General features: G+C 39.0%; 1 protein-coding gene across 2 annotated transcripts in view; it reads left to right on the plus strand.

Moving 5' to 3' along the window:
• PKP4 (plakophilin 4) overlaps positions 1-19,694 on the plus strand; it is an 88,435-nt gene that overhangs the window by 12,064 nt on the left and 56,677 nt on the right. For both annotated transcript variants that reach the window (XM_032190638.1, XM_032190639.1), the window contains exon 2: positions 9,667-9,800. In XM_032190638.1, coding sequence (XP_032046529.1) covers positions 9,672-9,800 — 129 coding nt within the window. In that variant the 5' untranslated portion in view covers positions 9,667-9,671. The remainder of the gene's footprint in view (positions 1-9,666; positions 9,801-19,694) is intronic.

Consider the following 19,694-nt stretch of genomic DNA (forward strand, 5'->3'; position numbering starts at 1 on the left):
CACAAGCAGCTTTTTCTTCTCTGCTGTTGGAGATTGACTAAAATGCATTGATGGTTATGCTGTAAGGTTTGCCCTTTCACAATTAAAGGAATGCATTTGTATGACCAGTTACAGATAAGTCTCCAGAGAGATGACTTCTCTGTGAAGTTGAAAGCTGATAACAAGACTATTCCTATCTTTGGAATTTTTCTTTGGCTAGTGTGTCTTAAAATTCAGTGCTGGACCGAATTTATACCTAATAAATTGGAAACACCACGAAAATGTCTTTTGTGGAGACACTGAGTCAGTAGCTTATTAAGCAAAACTTTTTTGTTTTTTTTTTTTTTTTTTTTGTTTTGTTTTTTTTTTTTTCATTTTGAGTGGGTTATACTTGGCACAGACCCAAGTCCTCCATATTTTGCAAATAGGCCATCACTGAAGTTAGGTCATCAGTTTGTCAGAGTTCAGTGGGAAACCTGAAGGTCATACTGCTGCCCCAGTAAGTAAAATTTTTCACTTTCATGAAGACACTGTTGTACAAATCTGCGAAACGTATGGCATTTCTTGTAAAAAAAAAAGTATGATGTTCTACAGCAGCTTTCCTCTTAGGTTTCTGGCCAATAAGTTAAGAAATAAGGAAATTACATTGCTTCTGAAGTATCTCCCTGTTTACTGGTATGTATCGTTTAATGACTAAGCACTAAGTGTTGGTGCTTTAAGGCTGTGGTAAGAAAAAGCTTGAGGTCTGTAGCACGGTGACTAGTACACATCTGTTGGTCTTCATTTTCCCGATTTGTTTTTGTTTCATTTATAAACAAAATCTAGATCAAGGATTTGTAGTCCTAAGCTTCAACGTTGGTGAATCAAAGCAGCAGCATGTGGTGAATGTAAATTGTACTTACCCATTTCACTCGAAGTATTCGAGTGTCTCAGCAGCGTACGAAGTTACTTTCATTAGAAGTTGAAATAGCATTTTAGTGTTTGGGGGGTTGGTTGTTTTTGTTGTTTAAGTTTTCACAGAATCACAGAATGGTTGAGGTTGGAAGGGACCTCTGCGTTTGATTTTGTTGCCTACCACAGAGTACCGTGTTTAATCTGGCCGTTTGAATTTACCTTTAGCATAGAGCTGCTCGTTTGTAGCAAGTGTCTTGCCTGTGGGGTGCTTTGGCCAGGAGTCGGGAAGTCCAGTCCTCCTTCGGTGCGGCACTGTGAAGCGGCACCGGCCTGCCCCTCACGGGGACAGCATGGCGGCCGGGCCGCACCGCTCCGCACCGAGCAGCTTTCCTGGTGGCCTGAGGTGGCACTGGGGAGCCAGGGCGTGAGGACGCCCTGTTCCCTGCGCTGCACCTCGAGGCCAGACACGTCCGTTCCTGGCTGTGAGATTTAATATGCCCTGCGCAAATCCCGGTGGTGTATCTGAAGTGCATTAGATGTGGGTGCTGAGCCTTCCTGTTTCCTTGGGGATAACAAGGTCTGGCGAGGCGCTAGCTGGTGACAGCGAGTATGCAGCCAGTGACCGACCCGCTGTGGCCGTTTGGGCATGTAACAGTACCACGAGGTTTTCCTGGAGATAAATGCTTTATGCTCCCTGTGCCCATTGGGGATAGGGGTAGCGATGGCGATGACCTCGCATTTGAAAACCTTGCACCTGCCCGTGAGGGGCCTTCCCCCCGGGGCTCCCCGGCCGGCCGTGCCCCTCCGTGGGGCGCTGAGTGCTGGCACAGCTGGGCCGAGGACCGAAGCGAGGCAGGACAGCACGGGCACGTTATCCCGTCAGTTCAGCGGTGAGCAAGCGCTATCCCGAGCTGACTGTAAAGTGCAAGTTAAGGGACGTCTGGCTTTTTCCATGTATCTGACAAACCTGTTGGCGCAAATCCTTCCTGTGCCTTGGCAGGAGGATGTTGGCAGGCAGCAGCAGCATCAGTATGAAAGCCGGGTAAGAGCGGGACGAGGCGGTGTGAGCGTGCCTATGTTTACCTCTCCGTATTTGGTTATGTTCTTCTGAAGTTTGCGTTTATAGCCTCGATGAAATCTATTTTTAAAATGTATAAAAAAAGATTCTAACAGCACTCATCAGAAGGTGTGTTGAGAGCTACTTGGAGTTAACTAGCAGTGTTACTGTAGAGAAAAATGTTATAAACTGTATTTGCCATTGTGACTGAGAAACTTCTTAATTATTTCTTCAAATAACATCTTTTATGTGCAGACGTGTGCGGAGTATATAATGCAAACAATTTAGTTTTTATTGTTTCCGTTTGACAAAAAACAACAGTGGAACTCTGTACAGTCCTGTAAACCAAGAGAAGTGTAAAGCAGGTTTCTGAGCCCCTGCTTGTGCCCCTGCTTTGCTGGGCATGTTGAGACAACATTTGCTCTGTCGTTTGCAGCTTTACCTGTCTGGTCCTAAGCGAACTTCACTGAGAGAGAGTGAATTAGGTGAGCATTAAAAGAAAAAGTAAAGAGGTTAAACCCTTTGTCGAACCTCTTCTATGCCTTTGCTGAGTGCTTCATTTAAAAAACTTTGGGTTTGAAATGATCTCTCTCCCAAACAGCAAAGCACAAAATGCAATTAGGTAGATGCTGTTAACATCTGTAATTTCCTCTGCTGCCTGTGATATTGAGGAGATAACTGACTCCTGGACGAAGTGTTTCCTTTTTTGCCTAGCATAAATAAGTGTAACACTTTCAGCTCCTGTGGTGTAGTAACAGGGGTGTTTCTTGTTTATTTCTCTTTCAAGTAGGAGTGTGTTTAGCACTTTTCTCTGCTGATGTGTATTCAGAGTTGGGTTGGGTTGGGGTGCTTTCCTGTCAGCCACTTGCTGTTCCTTTCTTTGCAGTGTTCAGAAAGCTCCGTTCAAGTTTCAGCTATCAGAAGTTGTATATATATTTTTTATAAAGCAAAAGTAAGTCATTCTAAAAATGGAAAGATATGCCTCTAACTACAATTACTGCTTTAGCATTATATGAAATAGCAATCTTGCAAGTCTGGAAGTGCATTCTTTTCTGCTGCTGTCATCCCTGAGTGCATTTCCTGAGCTATTATATTGATGTTTTCCTGGACTTGTGGAGTGCAAGCAAGAGCAGGCATTTTCTGTTTTGAAAATGGAAATCCCCTTCACCAGTAATTAGTTGTTGAATTTCAAGACTTAAAATTGCGTAATTTTCCAGCTACTTTATGTTACTGAGAGGATTTGGTTTTGATAGCTGTGTTTTAAAACGCTTATTTTGAGCTTCATGTTAAAGCACAGTGTAACTAAGTCTAGCTTTTCTGGTGGTAAATAGATTATCTAATTTAAATATATCAATGTTAATTATCAAGCTTATTTAAATCATAAGCGTGAGCATTTAATTGTTGTGTTATCTGTAGTTACGAAGAAGTATAAAAATAAAGTTTGTCTGATTTTGGAAAGGAGGAAGAGGCACCCCAGCATCCTATTTAGAAGAGAGAGTAACACAATTATTAATATCATTGGATAAGGTGTGATACCTGGTAAGAAAATGGTGTTTAAGGCTGGGTTGGATGTGGCTTTGGGCAATGTGGTGTAGTGGTGGGAGGTGTCCCTGCCCATGGCACGGGGGTGGAATTAGATGGCCTTTAAGGTCACTTCCAACCCAATCCTTTCTGTGATTCTGTTGTTCATGATCTCTGAATGCCGACCCTACCATTAAGCAATAGATGTTCTCCTTTCCCTGGACCGCAGCCATCATCTAGAAAGTGTTAATAATGGTGTTGGCTCCCACTTATTACCCTAGTTAACCACGTCCAGGCAGTACCAGACCTGTGATGGAATGACAATTCGTGCCTTTCAATGCAGTTGAACTAGCGGCTGCTCTGACTACAGCTTTTAACAAGTTACTCTGTTTGCCCCTTTTCCCCCACGATATGTTCACCTAAGCTATCTAGGCTGCTTGTAAGAAGGCCACATGACAGCATCAAAAGCTTTATATCCCAGATGTATTTCTTCTAGCACTCTTGTCAAAAAACAAAATTAGGTAGATTTGATATAATTTTCTTGTGACAAATTCACGTTATTTCTTACTGCCTGATGTTCTAAATAGCCGTGGATTCCAATATTCTGGTAGATCAGGGCAATGCAGATTTGGGATGGTCCAAAGGAAAGATTCAGATTTGGGGTCTGTCATTTGTGTGTTCTTTAAGGCACTGGAGCCTTGTAGACTTAATTATTGAAAGGTCGTCTTATTGCCGAATGGCTTCTTCTGTGTTACACGTGTGAAACGTGAACGCTCTCCAGACATCCTTCAGATGACAAAGATTCTTCTTTTTTTAAGGTGAGCTACAAATGGTGCCTCAGGCCTTGAAGGCTATGATCGTAAATATACACTTATTCAAAATGGTTGTCTTGCTATACCTGTCTGATCTCTTCTTTTGAATGGTTAGTTTGAAAGCTATAAAAATACTAATCTTGCGAGCATGTTACAACTGGATGTTTGGGGATGTAGAATCCTGCCTGCTCACTAGGACGAAGTGAAAGTATGTTGCCATCGGCCAAAAAAAGGGCTGTCTTGTACTAGGAGCTGTAACAAAAATACATTTAGCCAAAAACTAGGGTAATCCTTTTAAACATTTTTAAAAGGATATAGCACCAGCTGCCTTTTGCGCTTGGACATGGAAGGAAGGAGGGAAAAATGTATTTTGAAAAGAAAAGGGGATGATGAAGAGACCACCTTTCACAATAAGATAGTTAAACACATCTCCCACCTTTCTCAGGCACTGCGTCAGTTGCACGTAGGTTTCTTTCATTACCAAGGAGCTGTTTGTGCAACTTGTGCAGGTATTTTTTTGGGCTGTCATTTTAGAAGTCGATTTCTTCCACATTTTCATCAGATAGTATATTTACTTCCCTATTTTCATCAAATAATTAAGTCCATGTGTACGAAGCTTGTGCACTACCCATGTCCATCTAGAAAGGTCATGTCCTAACAAAACGTTGAGCCTATAGTGTGATATTTGAAGGATCTTGACTCTTGCTGTGTTTGGAAATTTTAAAACTATTTTTTTTTGTGTTTGATCCATAAAATCCATTTTTTCATTGCTTGTGTCATCTTTGCAAGTGGATAAGTTGTCATCTGCTGTCTTTTCATCCAAACAAATAACTACTGGCTGGTAGACATAACACAGTTTATTTTAGCTCAGTCACTTGGTTGCACCAAGCTGGAGAATGTAAATCACCGCCTACTGCACGGGCGAGCAGCGCTCCATCCCTGTAGCAGGATGGAGCTAACGTGAACCACTCATAGCTAGAAATGTACTGACATGTCTATGAAGTAACTCATAAAATCAGATAAAATTTAATTGGGTCTTCATCTAAAAACTGTGGAAATGTAGTAAGCCTAGTTTTGTTTTCAATTTTTACATATACTGCAAAGGATCAAAAGAGAAAAGTCTTTGAGGCTGAAATGTGCCTTGTCACTTAAGTGCGGATTTATATGAATAACTTAATTGTATAATAAATAATATGTCCATGTCCCAGCAAGTTGGCTTTGGTTTATTGGAGCTTTTTTCTTCTGTACCAATGAAGTAGCTCTGATGTCCTCATCTACTCCTGTTGCTTGATTTAAACTTGTAGCTAGACACACAAGGATTTTTAATAAGACGTTGCTTGGGTTTTTTTCCTCATCATGTGTACTGTCAGTCTATCCTACTCTAGTCAACAGTGTTCATAAGAATCATATTACCTCTTCAGCAGAAATTACTTCGGTGGCTTTTATTACTGGCTTCAGGTCAGTATTGGGAGGCTTGGAACATAGGCAAGGGGGGGAAAAATTGGGAAAATCCTCTGCATAAGGAAGGCAAGAGGGATATGAAATGAAGTGAGAAGGAAGATGTGAAAAAGTGCCACTTCTGATGTCTTGCAGGGAAACTGGAAAAGTCTCTGGCTTCCTGCCCGTCTCCTGCCTGGACAGGGGTTAGTCAATGCTGGCAAATGTATTGGCTATCGCTGTGAAAGTAACAGCAGGAGCAGTGAAAGGCAGGGATTAGAGACTAGCTAGAGTGAAGAATTAAAGTGTGGCTTCCTCCCCTCAATTTAGTGATTTCTTGCATTTCTTCTTTCTCTTCAACTGTGTATTCTGGTTCTTTCATTTAATCAGTGATTACACATGGCTACAAGATCAGCTGGTTCAGAAAAACGCCATCCTACTCCCTCCACTCACACACACACACACGGGAGGAAACATAGCATAGCTTTGTGTCAGATAACTCACTGGACCTATTTGCTTTGCAGCTGTTTGACCATTCAGTCAGACAGAAGAGAAAGAATTACCCATTTTGGCAACTGCGGCTTCAGTGCATGATTGGAGGACAAGTGGGAATACCAAGATAGGCAAATTACTAAAGAAACCTGGTGAATGTGACCCATCATCTGTGCTGGAGTGCCAACAAGTCTGCTGCCTTTGTACAAAAGAACATCTGAGAGGTGTTCAGGAGTTAGTGCTTCTGTGTGGTAGGGGCTGATGAGCTAAGTGTGCATGGCGGAGGCAACAGGTATTCTCTGAAGGGGTGGTTAAAGATTTCCTCGAGCAAATCCTTGCAGTTGCCTGAAGAGATGGTCTCTGCCACAAACTGATTGGAATGTTTTTGGTGGCTTGGTTTGCATCGATCCAACTCACTTTGTGGTTTCACGAAACCATCTGAGTGAGCTTTCACAGTAAAGAGGAGGGAAGGGCTGCTCTTCTCAGCATTGGTGTAGGTTATTTCAGACTACAGACTTCAAGCTGAACAGCTTTATTTCTCTTGCGTGCTTGCTTCTAGATGGAAAATGTAAATGCAGCCAATCCAGCCTAGAGCTAGTGTCACCGCTTTTGTTCTTCTGGCTTTTAAGTGGAGAATTTCAAAATTTGGAATAGGAGTTGGGAATTTAGGTGATTGCTTTCTTCAAGCTGTGTGCCTGAGGGAGGTATGGTGGCAGGCACTGGGCTGGGCTGTGGGGAGCATCATCCCATTTGTGCACTGCATCGCCCGAGCTCAGCAGGCAGCCGGAGTGAATGAGTTTACACCTCGGAGTTAGGTTCAGTGCTTACCCAAGTGTCTGTAGGATCAAAGCCAACAGCTGTCTAATCTTGATACCAAGATTAGAAAATCAGTAACTTTGCCAAGAAATGTGTTAATTGAAGGAACAGCAGTTAAAACAACTGCCTGTCTGGGAAGGTGCAGCTCTCTAAGTACACCTCTTAACACTGAGACAGATGTACATTTAACACTGACATCTTCATTAGTAACTAATTTGATTGGTTTTCCTTTGAGTGTTATTATGAGACTCAATATTGGGTATATTTTCTGTTCAGAGAAGTGACGATACTTTTCGACTAGTCCAGGTGTATGTTTCCTTGAATGGATTCTACAGAAATCTACTACAGATGAGTTGTGGGGGCTGGAGGGGGTGTAGCTGTACACCAGCAACCTGGTGTAGTGGTGGGAGGTGTCCCTGCCCATGGCAGGGGTTGGAATTAGATGGCCTTTAAGGTCACTTCCAGCCCAACCCATTCTGTGATTCTATGAAATCTGCCTCACTGCAGCTCTTCTAGTGAATCGTGAATTTCCTTTGTTGTTGTTGTTTTGGAATAAAGAGTAATTTTTAAGACCAAACCATTCCATGATTCTGTGATTTAATTGTGTTTGTTTCTCACCTGGAAGTTCTGAACATAAGGGACACTGCGCTGGTTCCTTTGCAGGTCAGGACACAAAGGGATGCATCCCTCTGTAACTTGTGAGGGCGTTTGGGATTTGACGTTTTGATCTCTTAATAAATTTTACCAAGTGAAGGGAAAGCTTGAATGTGTAGTTTTATTACTTAATGATATGCTAGCAAATTTAACAGTCTGTTTAGAAACCTGAAACACTGAGTTGTTGTCATAAAAGAGTGGTGGAAAGTGATGTAAAAATCCAGGTATGACCCAGGGAAGTGAAACATAATCTATGATTCTTTTGCTCATTATGGCTTGATGAAAGAGTTGATTTTTGCAAGAAAAGCCTTAAAAGATTACTTTTTTCTTTTCCAAAGCCTTCAAGTTGAATCTGCCACTTCAATTCTTCAAACTTACATAAATATTGGAGCAGTTTTTTATTCTGCTTTCTTTAATGCTGTTTAACTTTTTCTTCTAGAAGCAGGGGTCTCTGGAGCTTTAGATGTATGCCAGGTTTAAGGTTACTTTAGGAAATCTTAGTTTGGCTACCATTGTATTGCAAGCTTAAAATGAATGAAAATGTTTCAAAAATAGGTATCACCAGACACTCAGCGTGCAGGCTCACACGAAACGTGACACGCGAACCGTGTGATAGCACTCTGTGTATTCTCCAAGCGTAAGCTCTGCGCTCTTTGAGAGAAAGCCGGCTCCATCTCCCCAGACGTGGCACTGGCTGAGTTCAGCTGAGCATGATGAGTGGAGGCGATGGCTGGTCCCTGTGCCGTGCCAGGAGCTGCCTCAGGGCCCGGCGGGCAGGCCGGCAGCATGGCGCTGCACTGGGGCCTCCTCTCCCTCAGAGACCGGAGTCTGAGCCGGGGGGGCTGGGCTGGGTCCGAAAGGCTTTGCTGGGGCCTTGAGGGTGCTGGGGCGTGGTGGGAGAAGAAGATACACGTAGCCTGGGCTTGCCTGTGTTGGTCTGGGAGGAGGACAGCGTCTGGCATAACCATCTTTATATTGCCTTGTTTGTGGTTTGATCCCTTTGGAAGGTGGTAACGTGAGGGAAGAAAGAAAAGGAGCTGAGCTCGCGTGCTTTGATATACAGCAGTGTGGTACTCGCGTGATTTTTCCTTCTCCGTCCCAGAAGGTAGCCCGTAGACTGCTTGCAGTGTAAGCTACTCTTTGTGAAATGAAGAGAAGGAAGCTACTGTTCGTATTGTGTGCCTTCTCTAAGAATATTGAGCTGCTTCTGAAAATCTAAGTTTTTATTACTGTAATGTTGTATCTTATGAGTTTTTCCTTTTCTGAAGGAAGTGAGTTTGGTACGTGTGCAGGAGATGCATCAATACCGCTTCTGTGCTATTTTCAAAGTATTAAACACATCATAACAATCTGCAATATTAATTAATAGTAACTCCTTATTTATTGTATTTTTATTCTTTTACATGTACTGGGGTTGTTAGTGTGTGCTGCCTCCACAATAATGAAGGTTGGGATTCTCAAACTTTTATCCTGTCTATCCATTCTGTGCTACCCATAGCCCAGGACAATGGTTATAACTTTACTGCTTTGATTTTTTTTTTTTTTTTTTTTAAAGAGCGCTAGAAGCATTATTACCATTAACTATAATTAATCTCTTTGGTTTGCTCCCAACAGCAAAACACTCTGCTGTTAGATGTCATTCCTCTATGCATGATATAAACCTTGATTCTGTGTCTTCTTGATGTTTAATGCTAGTATTCTTTACGCATCTTGGACTTTGCTACTTTTGGTAATTTCCACAGGATAGTATTTTAAAAATAATCTTTAAACATCATGCTGCTTGGTAACGTCTGCCTGCTCTTTACATTCCTGTTTCAGTTTGTAAAGGTGAAGCACAATAATAGGAACATATGCTGATATGTGTAGTATGAAGTTCTCTGCTATTTTGGTTAAGTTTGGAAAGGTGTTAAAAGGAAGATGAAAATCTATAATCCTGAAAATTTGTATTTACTTAAATGTCCCTGACTGAAAATGTAAACTATTTAAAAATATTGTTTATTGCAGGCAAGATGCCAGCCCCTGAGCAGACCCCACTGGTGGAAGATGGGCTGCCACAGACAGCACAGGAAACTTCCACAGTCACAGGCATGGAACCAGAGACTACTGCCACTACCATTTTAGCTTCTGTAAAGGAACAGGTATATGCCTTGCTTCTAGCAATTCAGAAATCCAGCATGCATTTCAGAATTAATTGTTGTCTTTTTTGCATTGCTGGAAAGAAACATTGTTTCTGAAATTTGTTTCCTACTGTTAGTATAGTGCATTTTGTATGTCAAAATGGGGGTATCTGAAAGGGTTCACTTTACTGCAACAAAATAAAACATGAATAAAAACAGAATAAAACATGATTACATCATATGGTCTGAATATAAACAAGTTTCATACCCATGGGACCCTTAGTCTTAAATGAAAATTTACTGCAAAGCAATGAAATTTTTCATGACCAAGTACTAGTTTCAAAAGTTTTTGAGCTGGTAATAGACTAATAATTTCTCAGTGATTTTGAAACTGAGCTTCCAATGTTAAGGTTATTAAGGCTAGAGGCCATCAAGATATGAGTAAGCACAGTCAACTTGGTTATAAAGAGCTTGAGCTACCTCATCATCTGAAAACAGCAGTACATCTTGCACTGCTTTAGCTTATCACGAATGTCAATTATAACTCATTTGCTTAAAGTACATTTGTGGTGATTTTACATTAGTCCATGTTATTTTGCAGTTGACAAAGAACATGCTTGTAATGGTAGCTCAGATGATGAGCAGCACTGTAATAATGACAGCGCTATAATTCCTAGTGAAATAAGGAACAATTTCACCAGCCAATAATCTTACCACTGTGATTACTGTCCAGAAATGCTTTTTGAAATTTAATACAATAGTAATTGCTTAAGCTGAACATACTATTATGACAGCATTATTTACGTTGGATTGATTAAAATATATGCCTTTATATATATATTTATATATATATATATATATATAAAAGCATTCGTTAACATACCCTTTCCTACCCAGGAAACATTTTATCTTGGTCTTACAAAAAAAAATGGATAATGGAATATTTCCTCATTTTAAAAAGGAGGTTAAAATCTCTTCCACTCTTCATTCAAAAAAAGACTCTCAAATTTATGGATATTAAGCAACTCAATTCTGATCAAAGGAAAAAATACGACTAAAATTGTGTTTTAGTAGTTGCTGAAATGCAAACTTAAATGTAGCTTAGTTCTGTGAAGTGTGTAGACATGTTAAAATGAGTGGAATGGGGAGGAGGATAAAAATCATGCTTCGCTCTTGAAAATAATAACTTGAAGGTACTAAGAACCAAACCTTAGCTTTCTGGTATTCTTTCTGTTGATATTAATTATGGACAGACACTGACATATTCAACGCCCTTCCTGTATGGCACAAATCCCAGGACAGAATATTTTCCAGTGCAGTTATTTACTTTATTAAATTTGAATGGAAACTAATATGCTGTTTACTATGGCTTAACTTCATTTTATTCAGAAATCTCTCTTTTTATTTGCAGTGGATCTGTATTTGTACAATAGAGCTGCCACACCTTAAATTCATTGCTTTAGACACGCTTAGAGTGGAACCAAAGTTGAGGAAAAAAAAAATTATCATTACTTGTTCAGCTGTACAAGATTTTAACCTAATAAAAACTACTAGTTACTGCAGTAGTTCTGAAATAAGTACATAAATTTATTGAACGACTTTGTTAAGCAATGTCCACCATAGTGGCATGGATATAGACATATCTAAGACATCTCACTTGGCATAGATATTTTGAACCTGCCTTGGCAAGGGGGTTGGACCTGATGATCTCTTGAGGTCCCTTCCAACCCCTACAATTCTGTGATTCTGCAATATACAAAGTTTCAGTAATTAATAAGCCTATTAACTTTACAAGACATTTTATATAACCTCTCCATTTGTTTCTTTTTCTTCTGATCACAAATCAGCATAAGGCAACCTTGTTATCAAAATAGAGCATGTCCCTTGAACTCTGAACACTCTCCTCATTGAGACAAAATTGCCAGACAGCTGTGTAAATCTCTTGATTATATTCTAGGGAAACAAATGCATCATTTTCACCAAAAGTGATTGAGAAGTGCAAAGAAAATTTGATTACTACTGCTTTGTCTGTACTCTTCTGACAAAGCTTACGTTTTTAAACATGAAAATAAATCCCTAATTAGTATAAACTACGCCACCTCCGCCCTCTTAAAGGAGGGTGGGGAGGATAGTTCTTTTACCAGGATGAGCTATTCTGTTTGCCTCACTAGTGGACGTGCTTTTGGGGGTGAAAATCAAGAGAAGGACTGACTCTTAACACAACTTAAGTTACATTTTTAGTATTGGATTGCCTTTTTGAATGCAGGGAAATCCGAAGACTAACTATATTAAAGCTGAAATGTATTTTAGCCTTTTTTTCTTCTAATAGCTGCATGTATACAATGGTGTTTTGTTTTGGAAAGGCAACATCATAGCAGTTACAGGAGAAATATAAAGGCAGGTAGTTGCCAGCTACTCCAGATGAAATTCTAGATTATTGGGAATCACTGGTGTTTCACAAGCACAGGCCTTACACTACTGAATTTAGAATTGTTGCTGAATTGGCAAGATGAAGTGGGTGATCAGATCATTGAAAATTTAATTTCCTGCTTGGTGTTGGCTTTCCTTTTCAGTGATTGGGCTGAGGGAGGAAAAGGTCTCACAGGAAGAACCTTCCATTGCTCCAGCTTTGAAAAGTAACATGAATATACTGCTTCTGATTTGTTTGCCAAGACAGAAGCAGTTGCAGCAGTGGTAGATTTATTTATTTCAATTTCCTTGTTCTTTAAGTGTTAACTAGTTCAAAGGTGACCAACTTGTCACTTTTTCCTTTGTAAACAGGTGATAATAGACTGAGAATGATTGGATACGCTTTTGGGTTAATAATCATAAATCTCTTGTGGTTTCCTATGTGCTTTTCTAGAAATGTTCCCTTTTGTTCAACACTTCAGCAAAACTTCTAAATTTTCCGTAACGGTATTGAACAACATACTTAAAAAAAAAAAAAAAAAAAAAAAAAAAAGTGCACTTTACTTTTTTTCCTTCTTTGTTGTTTAAGTACAAAATTATTTAGATGGCTATTGAGAATGTTGTTTTTTTTTATGGGGTTGGTGGGGAAAAAGGAAAAAACTGTACAAAAAAGGAAAGAAGGGTAAAAAAAAAAAAAAAAAAAAGGAAAAAAATGTACAAAAAAACAGCTTCCATATGGAATTGGCAGAAAGAATGTGTTCTTCGTACAGCAGAGTTTTTTTTACTGAACATTTAAAACATTTTTGCTAAAATTACTGTATTTTCATATGAAGTTTGAGAGATTTCTCTACCAATTCAGATATAATTTGGATTAGGTAGTGCTTCATATCAAACTGTGTAGGCATGTGGCTTCAACAGATTACCTGAAAAAAAGATGTAATAAATACAGTTCTGGTAATCGGGCACAACAATTGAACAGTCTTAGTTTGAAATTCTGATTCGGATTAGTGATCGGTTAGATGGATAAATGTATATCTATTTTGAGATGAACTTTTTATTAAATGGTTGGTACTTTTTAGTAAATGGCTTTCCAAGCCTGATATAAGTGAAACAAAATCTTTGCTACATGACTGGGAGATTTTTTTTTCAACTCTCTTAATGTTGTTTTCAACTGTATAGATCATTCTTACCCCGTTGATTGCGGAACTTTGCAGTTTGCTATCTCTCTTGTTTACAAATATTTCCAGATTTGACGAATCAAGTCTGAGAATCATAGAATCATAGAATATCCTGAGTTGGAAGGGACCCTTAAGGATCATCAAGTCCAACTCTTGACACTGCACAGGTCTACCCAAAAGCTCAGACCATGTGCCTAAGTTCACAGTCCAATCTCTTCTTAAATTCAGACGTCTGATTCCCAAGGCTTTAATTTTAAGACAAAATTTCTGGAATTCCTCTCTCAGATGAAACTGATAACTCCATTTCCAGAATCAAAATTCTTTATACTCTGTTTCTCATTTGAAAATTAGATTAGAAACTAGAATTAGAAATTAGTTTTTCCTTCTAGCATTGTATTGTTAAGTTTTTAAGGGGAAAATCCCTTTGAAGAAGAGCCTGCCTAAAACTGTGGGCATCCACAAAATATATTGGAGTATTTATACCTCTTGTAACACTGATAGCTTACCAGGCTCTACTCTGCAACAACTCAACTCTAATCAGCTGCTGGCAAAACAGTACACTTAGCAATTCAAAATAACCCATCATTGTAACAAACAGTTTTCAAAGAGGTTGCTACTCAGCTGAAGTCAGTGAATACCTCAAGTGGCATTCCTCCTTTCTGTCATTGTATGAGAGTACTTTTCTATTAATTGCTGAAACTTTGATCCCTCATCTGCTAGAACAGCAGTAAACTTTTTTTACCAGATCAGTGAACAATGCAGGCATAAAAGTATTAAGGGCTTTAATGGTCTACTGCTGTTGAATGCAGAGTAAGTGTGATCAGCCAATAATTGTAGCTGTGTGACTTCACAACCTGTAATCTGTGATTCTCTTTACCCTGTCCAATTTTTCATCTTTTGTCTTCTGTTTTGGAAGATACTGAGATACTGAAAGCATGAAAATGCAGTTGTGTGCGTGAGTAAACTTTATTTTTACAGAAAACTTTGAGGTTAATCTAATATGGTTAGTTAAAAATTTTGTTTCATTTCAATAGACTACAGGGGAGAATCCAAATATTGAGTCACTGAAGTACAGTATTCAGGTTGAGAAAATATATTTGATATGTTTTAGTCAGTTCCTTAATTTGTTTCAGAATTACAGCAAGTGGAAGCATGTAGGACTGTGCATGGATTAGTGCAGGGGCTGGCATTTGTAATGTGAAGATATAAATTAACTTTATTTTTTCCTCTCGTTTTGCACCTTTGTATCATAGAAATGTCCCAAATATACCTGCCTTTCCTTAGCACAATGAACCCATTCATAGGCAATGAGAGCTGTGTGTCTCTGCACTGTATGTTACAGCTGACAGGGAAAAGTATTCCTCTCAAATGCTTGCCAGCCATTTTTATCAACTCGAACTACTGGAAGAAGCTTAGCTGAATTGTTCAATGCTCAAATGTTTATGATTAGGAAAACATTTCAAAGTTAACCTACAGTTACTTCTTGATTTTTCATAAAGACAGTGACGTTCGGCAATTTAAGCAACTTAGCCTGTCCTGGTGCTACTACGTAGCATCACAGCCCTGCGTTCTGCCCCAGCCTGCTTCAGCAGCCACTCAGAACTGGTAGAAGTTGACGCTGCTGCAAGATGCTTCCCTTGCTGTGGCGTCAATGGCATCATCTCTCCTGGGTGTCCCAACTGCCTGGTCCTGGTATGGCAAGACAGGCACATGCTATTCAAAAAGAGTTCAAGAGTTGTTTTTGCTGGTTGTGACATCAGTGCTGATTCTTGGACAATTGTCACTAGAAAGCCTTCAGTTAACCGGTTGGACCTTCTGCCCTGTATTTAGCGTTTTAAATTAGCAGTATTTTGCCAGGTTTCAAATTACAATAGGTCAAGAAGAACAAAATTTTTATTTTTCAACATTGTAAATCTTGAGTGCTTATTCTCCTCCGTATTACTGAGGTAGAAAAGTTCTTGGTTAACAAAAATTAAAATGTTGGATCTCTGTAACATAATGCTATATATATATAGACCCTGAAGTATCTTCGTGAGTGAGGTCTCAACATCATTGCAGAAATATTACTGCTGGGCATTCAGAGCTTCTAGCTCTGTGTGGTCAGTTGTATTCACTACAATGTTGGCACCCCATGCGGGGTTTTTCTCTGCTCCAGAACCTTCAGCCTCCAAGAGCATCCACGGTTACAGAGCTCTGAAATTTGAGTTTTGGCTTCTAATCACGGAAGCTTGTCTGCCTGATGTCTGTCTGGTTGCCTTTCCAAAGCAAGTTGCTTTCTTCTTTCTTGAACCAGGTATACACTGCTTCTCCCTGAAAATAATGAAAGCTAGTGTTTTTTATAGCTTCATGTTAAGAAATATGGCCTGTGGTTTTGCAATGAAATTTAGCTTATGAGTACAAAATTGTTGTTTTGTGAGGTGATTAAGTAGTTACTGCTAAACAGGTGAGTAGAATTACATTTTTTTCCTCTATGTATTGAGTAATCTTGGAAAAAAAAAAATAGCTCTGGCCGAAGCATTGTAGTGTATGTTTCAGAAGATTCGGTTAGTACCAAATCTTTGGTTAGTATGGCAGTGTATTGGGTAATCTACGTGTATAACTTCACTGTGCCCTGCCCACATAGATGATGATCTGCAAATGAAAACAAACGTACTGATTATTTTGTTTGACTCCTGTCATATTGTCACAAGCCAGTGCTATAAAAAAAAATAGTTAATTGTGATTTTTTGCTTAGGCTAGCAGCTTCCTGTGCTGCCAGCATTGTATGGGAGCATCCTGTGTGAGGGGATGGCTCCCACTCCTTTCAGAGAAGCTGTCTAGAGAAACAAATTCAAAAAGCTTCCTGCAATAAATAGTATGTTATATGATAGATAAACATACTGGTGGTAGGTGTCCATTCAGAGTGGGATCCCTACCCTCTTCCCACAAGTTTACTCCTAGTGTGTGATGTATTTATTTTAAACTTTTTTTTTTTTTTTTTTTTTTAAAAAAAAAAAAAGCTTTTTTATTTTGGGTGCTCATTTTGTTTGTCCATTTTAATGGAACTGACTGTGGGGTCTGAAACAAAAGATAAAAAGGATAAAACAGATGTTCCAGCTATAAAGAAGGTGGCACCTCTAAAATCATCCATCTCTTAGTTATTTATGCAGGTATTTAAGACCTGCAATTACTGTTACAGATACCAGATTTAAGAAGAGACATACGTAAGTCAGCATCCATTGCTTCAAAAAGTATATTAGTTTTGTTACTTCACTGGAACCACAGTCTAAACGCATAAGAACGTTATTCAAATTTAAAAATGAAGCTGAATTTTCTTCTGCTTTCACACAGTAAATTAATCTTGCTGTCACTTGCAAAAATACATTAGGTCTTCGTAGGTGTCAGAATGATTTTTAAATGGCAAATTAATCATAAAGGGAGATTCAGGCTGGATATCAGGAAAAGGTTGTTCACTGAGAAGGTAGTCAGGCACTGGAATGGACTCCCCAGGGATGTGGTCATGGCACTGAGCCTGCCGGAGTTCAAGGGGCACTCTCAGATGCATGATTTTGGGATGGTACTGTATGGAGCCAGGGGTCAGAGTTGATGATCCTGTGGGTCCCTTCCAAAGGAGGGTGTTCTTTGATTCTATAAACCTTTGCAGTTCAGTGCACTGTGATATTTTTCTTAGCAGCAGATACACAGGTCATGAATAATACTATAAATGGACAACTGAGGGTGATGGTACAAAATCAACAGTGCTGAGTACCTCAGGTGAAATGGCCAAACATGATTTCTTGTTTTTTTCTATCATGTCTACTTTGCACAGTTTTTCTACTTTAGAACACTAGCGAGTTTTGCTTTTTAAACATAGCATAAATTAATGGAGTAAAATTTCATACTACATTGTCAATTTGTTACATTCATGTTTTCCACACCCAAGAAAAATAGAAATATGGTACTTTGTTTTAATTAGCGTTTGATTTTTTTGCAGCATGGGGAAAAAATAGCTTTGCTTTTTTGTTATGTTTATTTAAATTATTATTATCTTTTATTTAAATAGACAGTTTATTAATTTGGGTATTGTGCAGCTTCCTGCACTGATGTTATATCAGTGTTCTTTTAAGAGAAAAGTTGTCTGTGTTCTGCCAGTCAAAACCAAATCATATGTTTTTCTAGACAGGGGTTACGCTCTCACTGAGATGTGATGTGAAGTTAAACAGCTAACTTTCAGCAGAAAAAGAAAAGACTTTTTCTTACTTCAGTGCTTTCAGCTAAACCTCACTAATCCTGATCTTTGTAATCGCCTGAAATCCTCAAAAACCTCAGGTGATTATTGGTATTGGGTGGAGCTCTGTTCTCCAGATGAAGAATTTGAGTATGCTTTGAGGAATTATCAGGAAGGGTAGGGGAAGGATGCCTATTAAAACTGCAAAAAAGCAAGCGCACTGAAATAACAAAAATACAGCATCTTACACTTGTGTTACCTTTAGATCCCTTTTCTCTGCTGCAAATGTAGTATTTTCTGTAACTTACACCGTTATGCTTTAGCAAAGGCTTGTCTTGCATTGGTTGTTCTTTTAGTTTCAGTGGGGTTTTTAGTCTGAAATCTGTGATTTGATTTACACTTTACAAGTGTAATCACTGATTTATCTGATCTTAGTTATCTGGTTCATCTCTTAAACACCTTTAGGACAGAAATGTGGGATGAATTAGTTAACAAAGATGCCATCCTGTAGGTGCAAGGTCAGTTGACAACCCCAGAACTTATTTTCCCTCCCATGTGTCTGATTACTACCATTGTAACTGTTGGAACTGTAGCTTTGTCCTATTTCCTTAGTCCATATTCCTTTTTAATTGATTTACTTTATATAGGCTTTCTAGAATATGTCAGCCTGTTTGATTTGGTAAGTCACTGTAATTTTTTTCCTTCTGGAATGCAAAATGACAAAGTAAAAAGTTGCCCAGAAATAACCTTTGCTTTATAAAGTGTTTTGCTGCAGAAATGCATATGAACTGGTGTAGATCACAGAATCATAGAATGGCTTGGGTTGGAAGGGACCTTAGAGTCCGTCTGGTTCCAACCCCAATGCCAGGAGCAGAGGTGCCACCCACTTCTGGCCCACTGCACTCCGGCCTGTAGGAGGCAGCAAATTGGGTGAGTACTCAGATAAACATGTATACATAGCATGTATGAAGCTCTGTAGGCTAATTTTATTTCTATTAATGCCTCTGCCTGTAATGAAAAGGCAAAGCAATAGAGATTGGCTGAGTAGAAGCAAATAATGGTTAGTGTATCTTTTGTTTTTATTTATCTAGTTAAAAGATCACTAAATAACAAATCTGCAACCTGAGTCTTGTGTTCAATTTCATAGCTTAAATCAATGACATTACTTTTAAAAGTATTTAAACACCAAGATATGGGAAGGAGTCCTAGCCGCAGGGTATTCTTTTTATATTATCTCAGCAAGTGAGGAATGCAATACTGTTTGTTTTAAGTTTGTTACATGCTATATAATACATCATATTTTACCTGGGAAAAAGCTTGCCTTGCCTACATTTTCTTCAAAAGTTACAGAACTTCAACATCTGAACATTTTTTTTATTTTTTTTTTAAATCTGGGCATTCCCCACTAAACATGTTAATGTCTGGCTGGAGAATTGTTTTTTGGATATGTGGCTCATCTATATTAACTGGAAAATAAATTCTCATTTATAAATGCATTTGCTTTTTTGGTTAAAATACTTCATAAATATTTTTTTTCCTCTCCAAAACACAAACTGTCCAAAAGAACAGAATGCACATGTACCTCTTTTGTATAACATGAAGTTACCTCATGCTAAGACCTGGTATCAGCCTCTGAAGGCTGGGTCTGTGCTATTCAATGCGGTTCCGTTTTGTACAAACCTTCCAATATTACCCATGCTTTCTAGTCCATATACAGGCCCATAAGATTTGCTGTGGTCCAAAGGTTATCACATTCATGATGTTTTTGTTTTTGTTTTTTTTTTTTTTTTTATCAGGTCACAGGACTAAAAGGAGTGTTAACTTTCAAATTCTGTTCAGAGGATGATTTTTAGTAACATCCAAGTTTAGTACATATGTCCTAAAATGCTTTTTCACGTCTGAGCATTGGCTGTGCTAAGCATTGCTAACATTGAAGCTTGACAGTAAATGCTAGCCTAGTGGGAAGAGTTGCTTTGTCTTACACTGTAAATGAGCACAGAATTGCCTCCATCCACTGAAGATCTGGGTGGCCTGGAAAGAGTTGAAAACCACATCTACTTCCCCTGGCCCCCATGGTCTGCATGTGTATTTTTTGGGAGGGGCTTTACTGTAAATATGCAA

This window comes from Aythya fuligula, chromosome 6 (assembly GCF_009819795.1).
Source record: "Aythya fuligula isolate bAytFul2 chromosome 6, bAytFul2.pri, whole genome shotgun sequence".
Classification (NCBI taxonomy): domain Eukaryota; kingdom Metazoa; phylum Chordata; class Aves; order Anseriformes; family Anatidae; genus Aythya; species Aythya fuligula.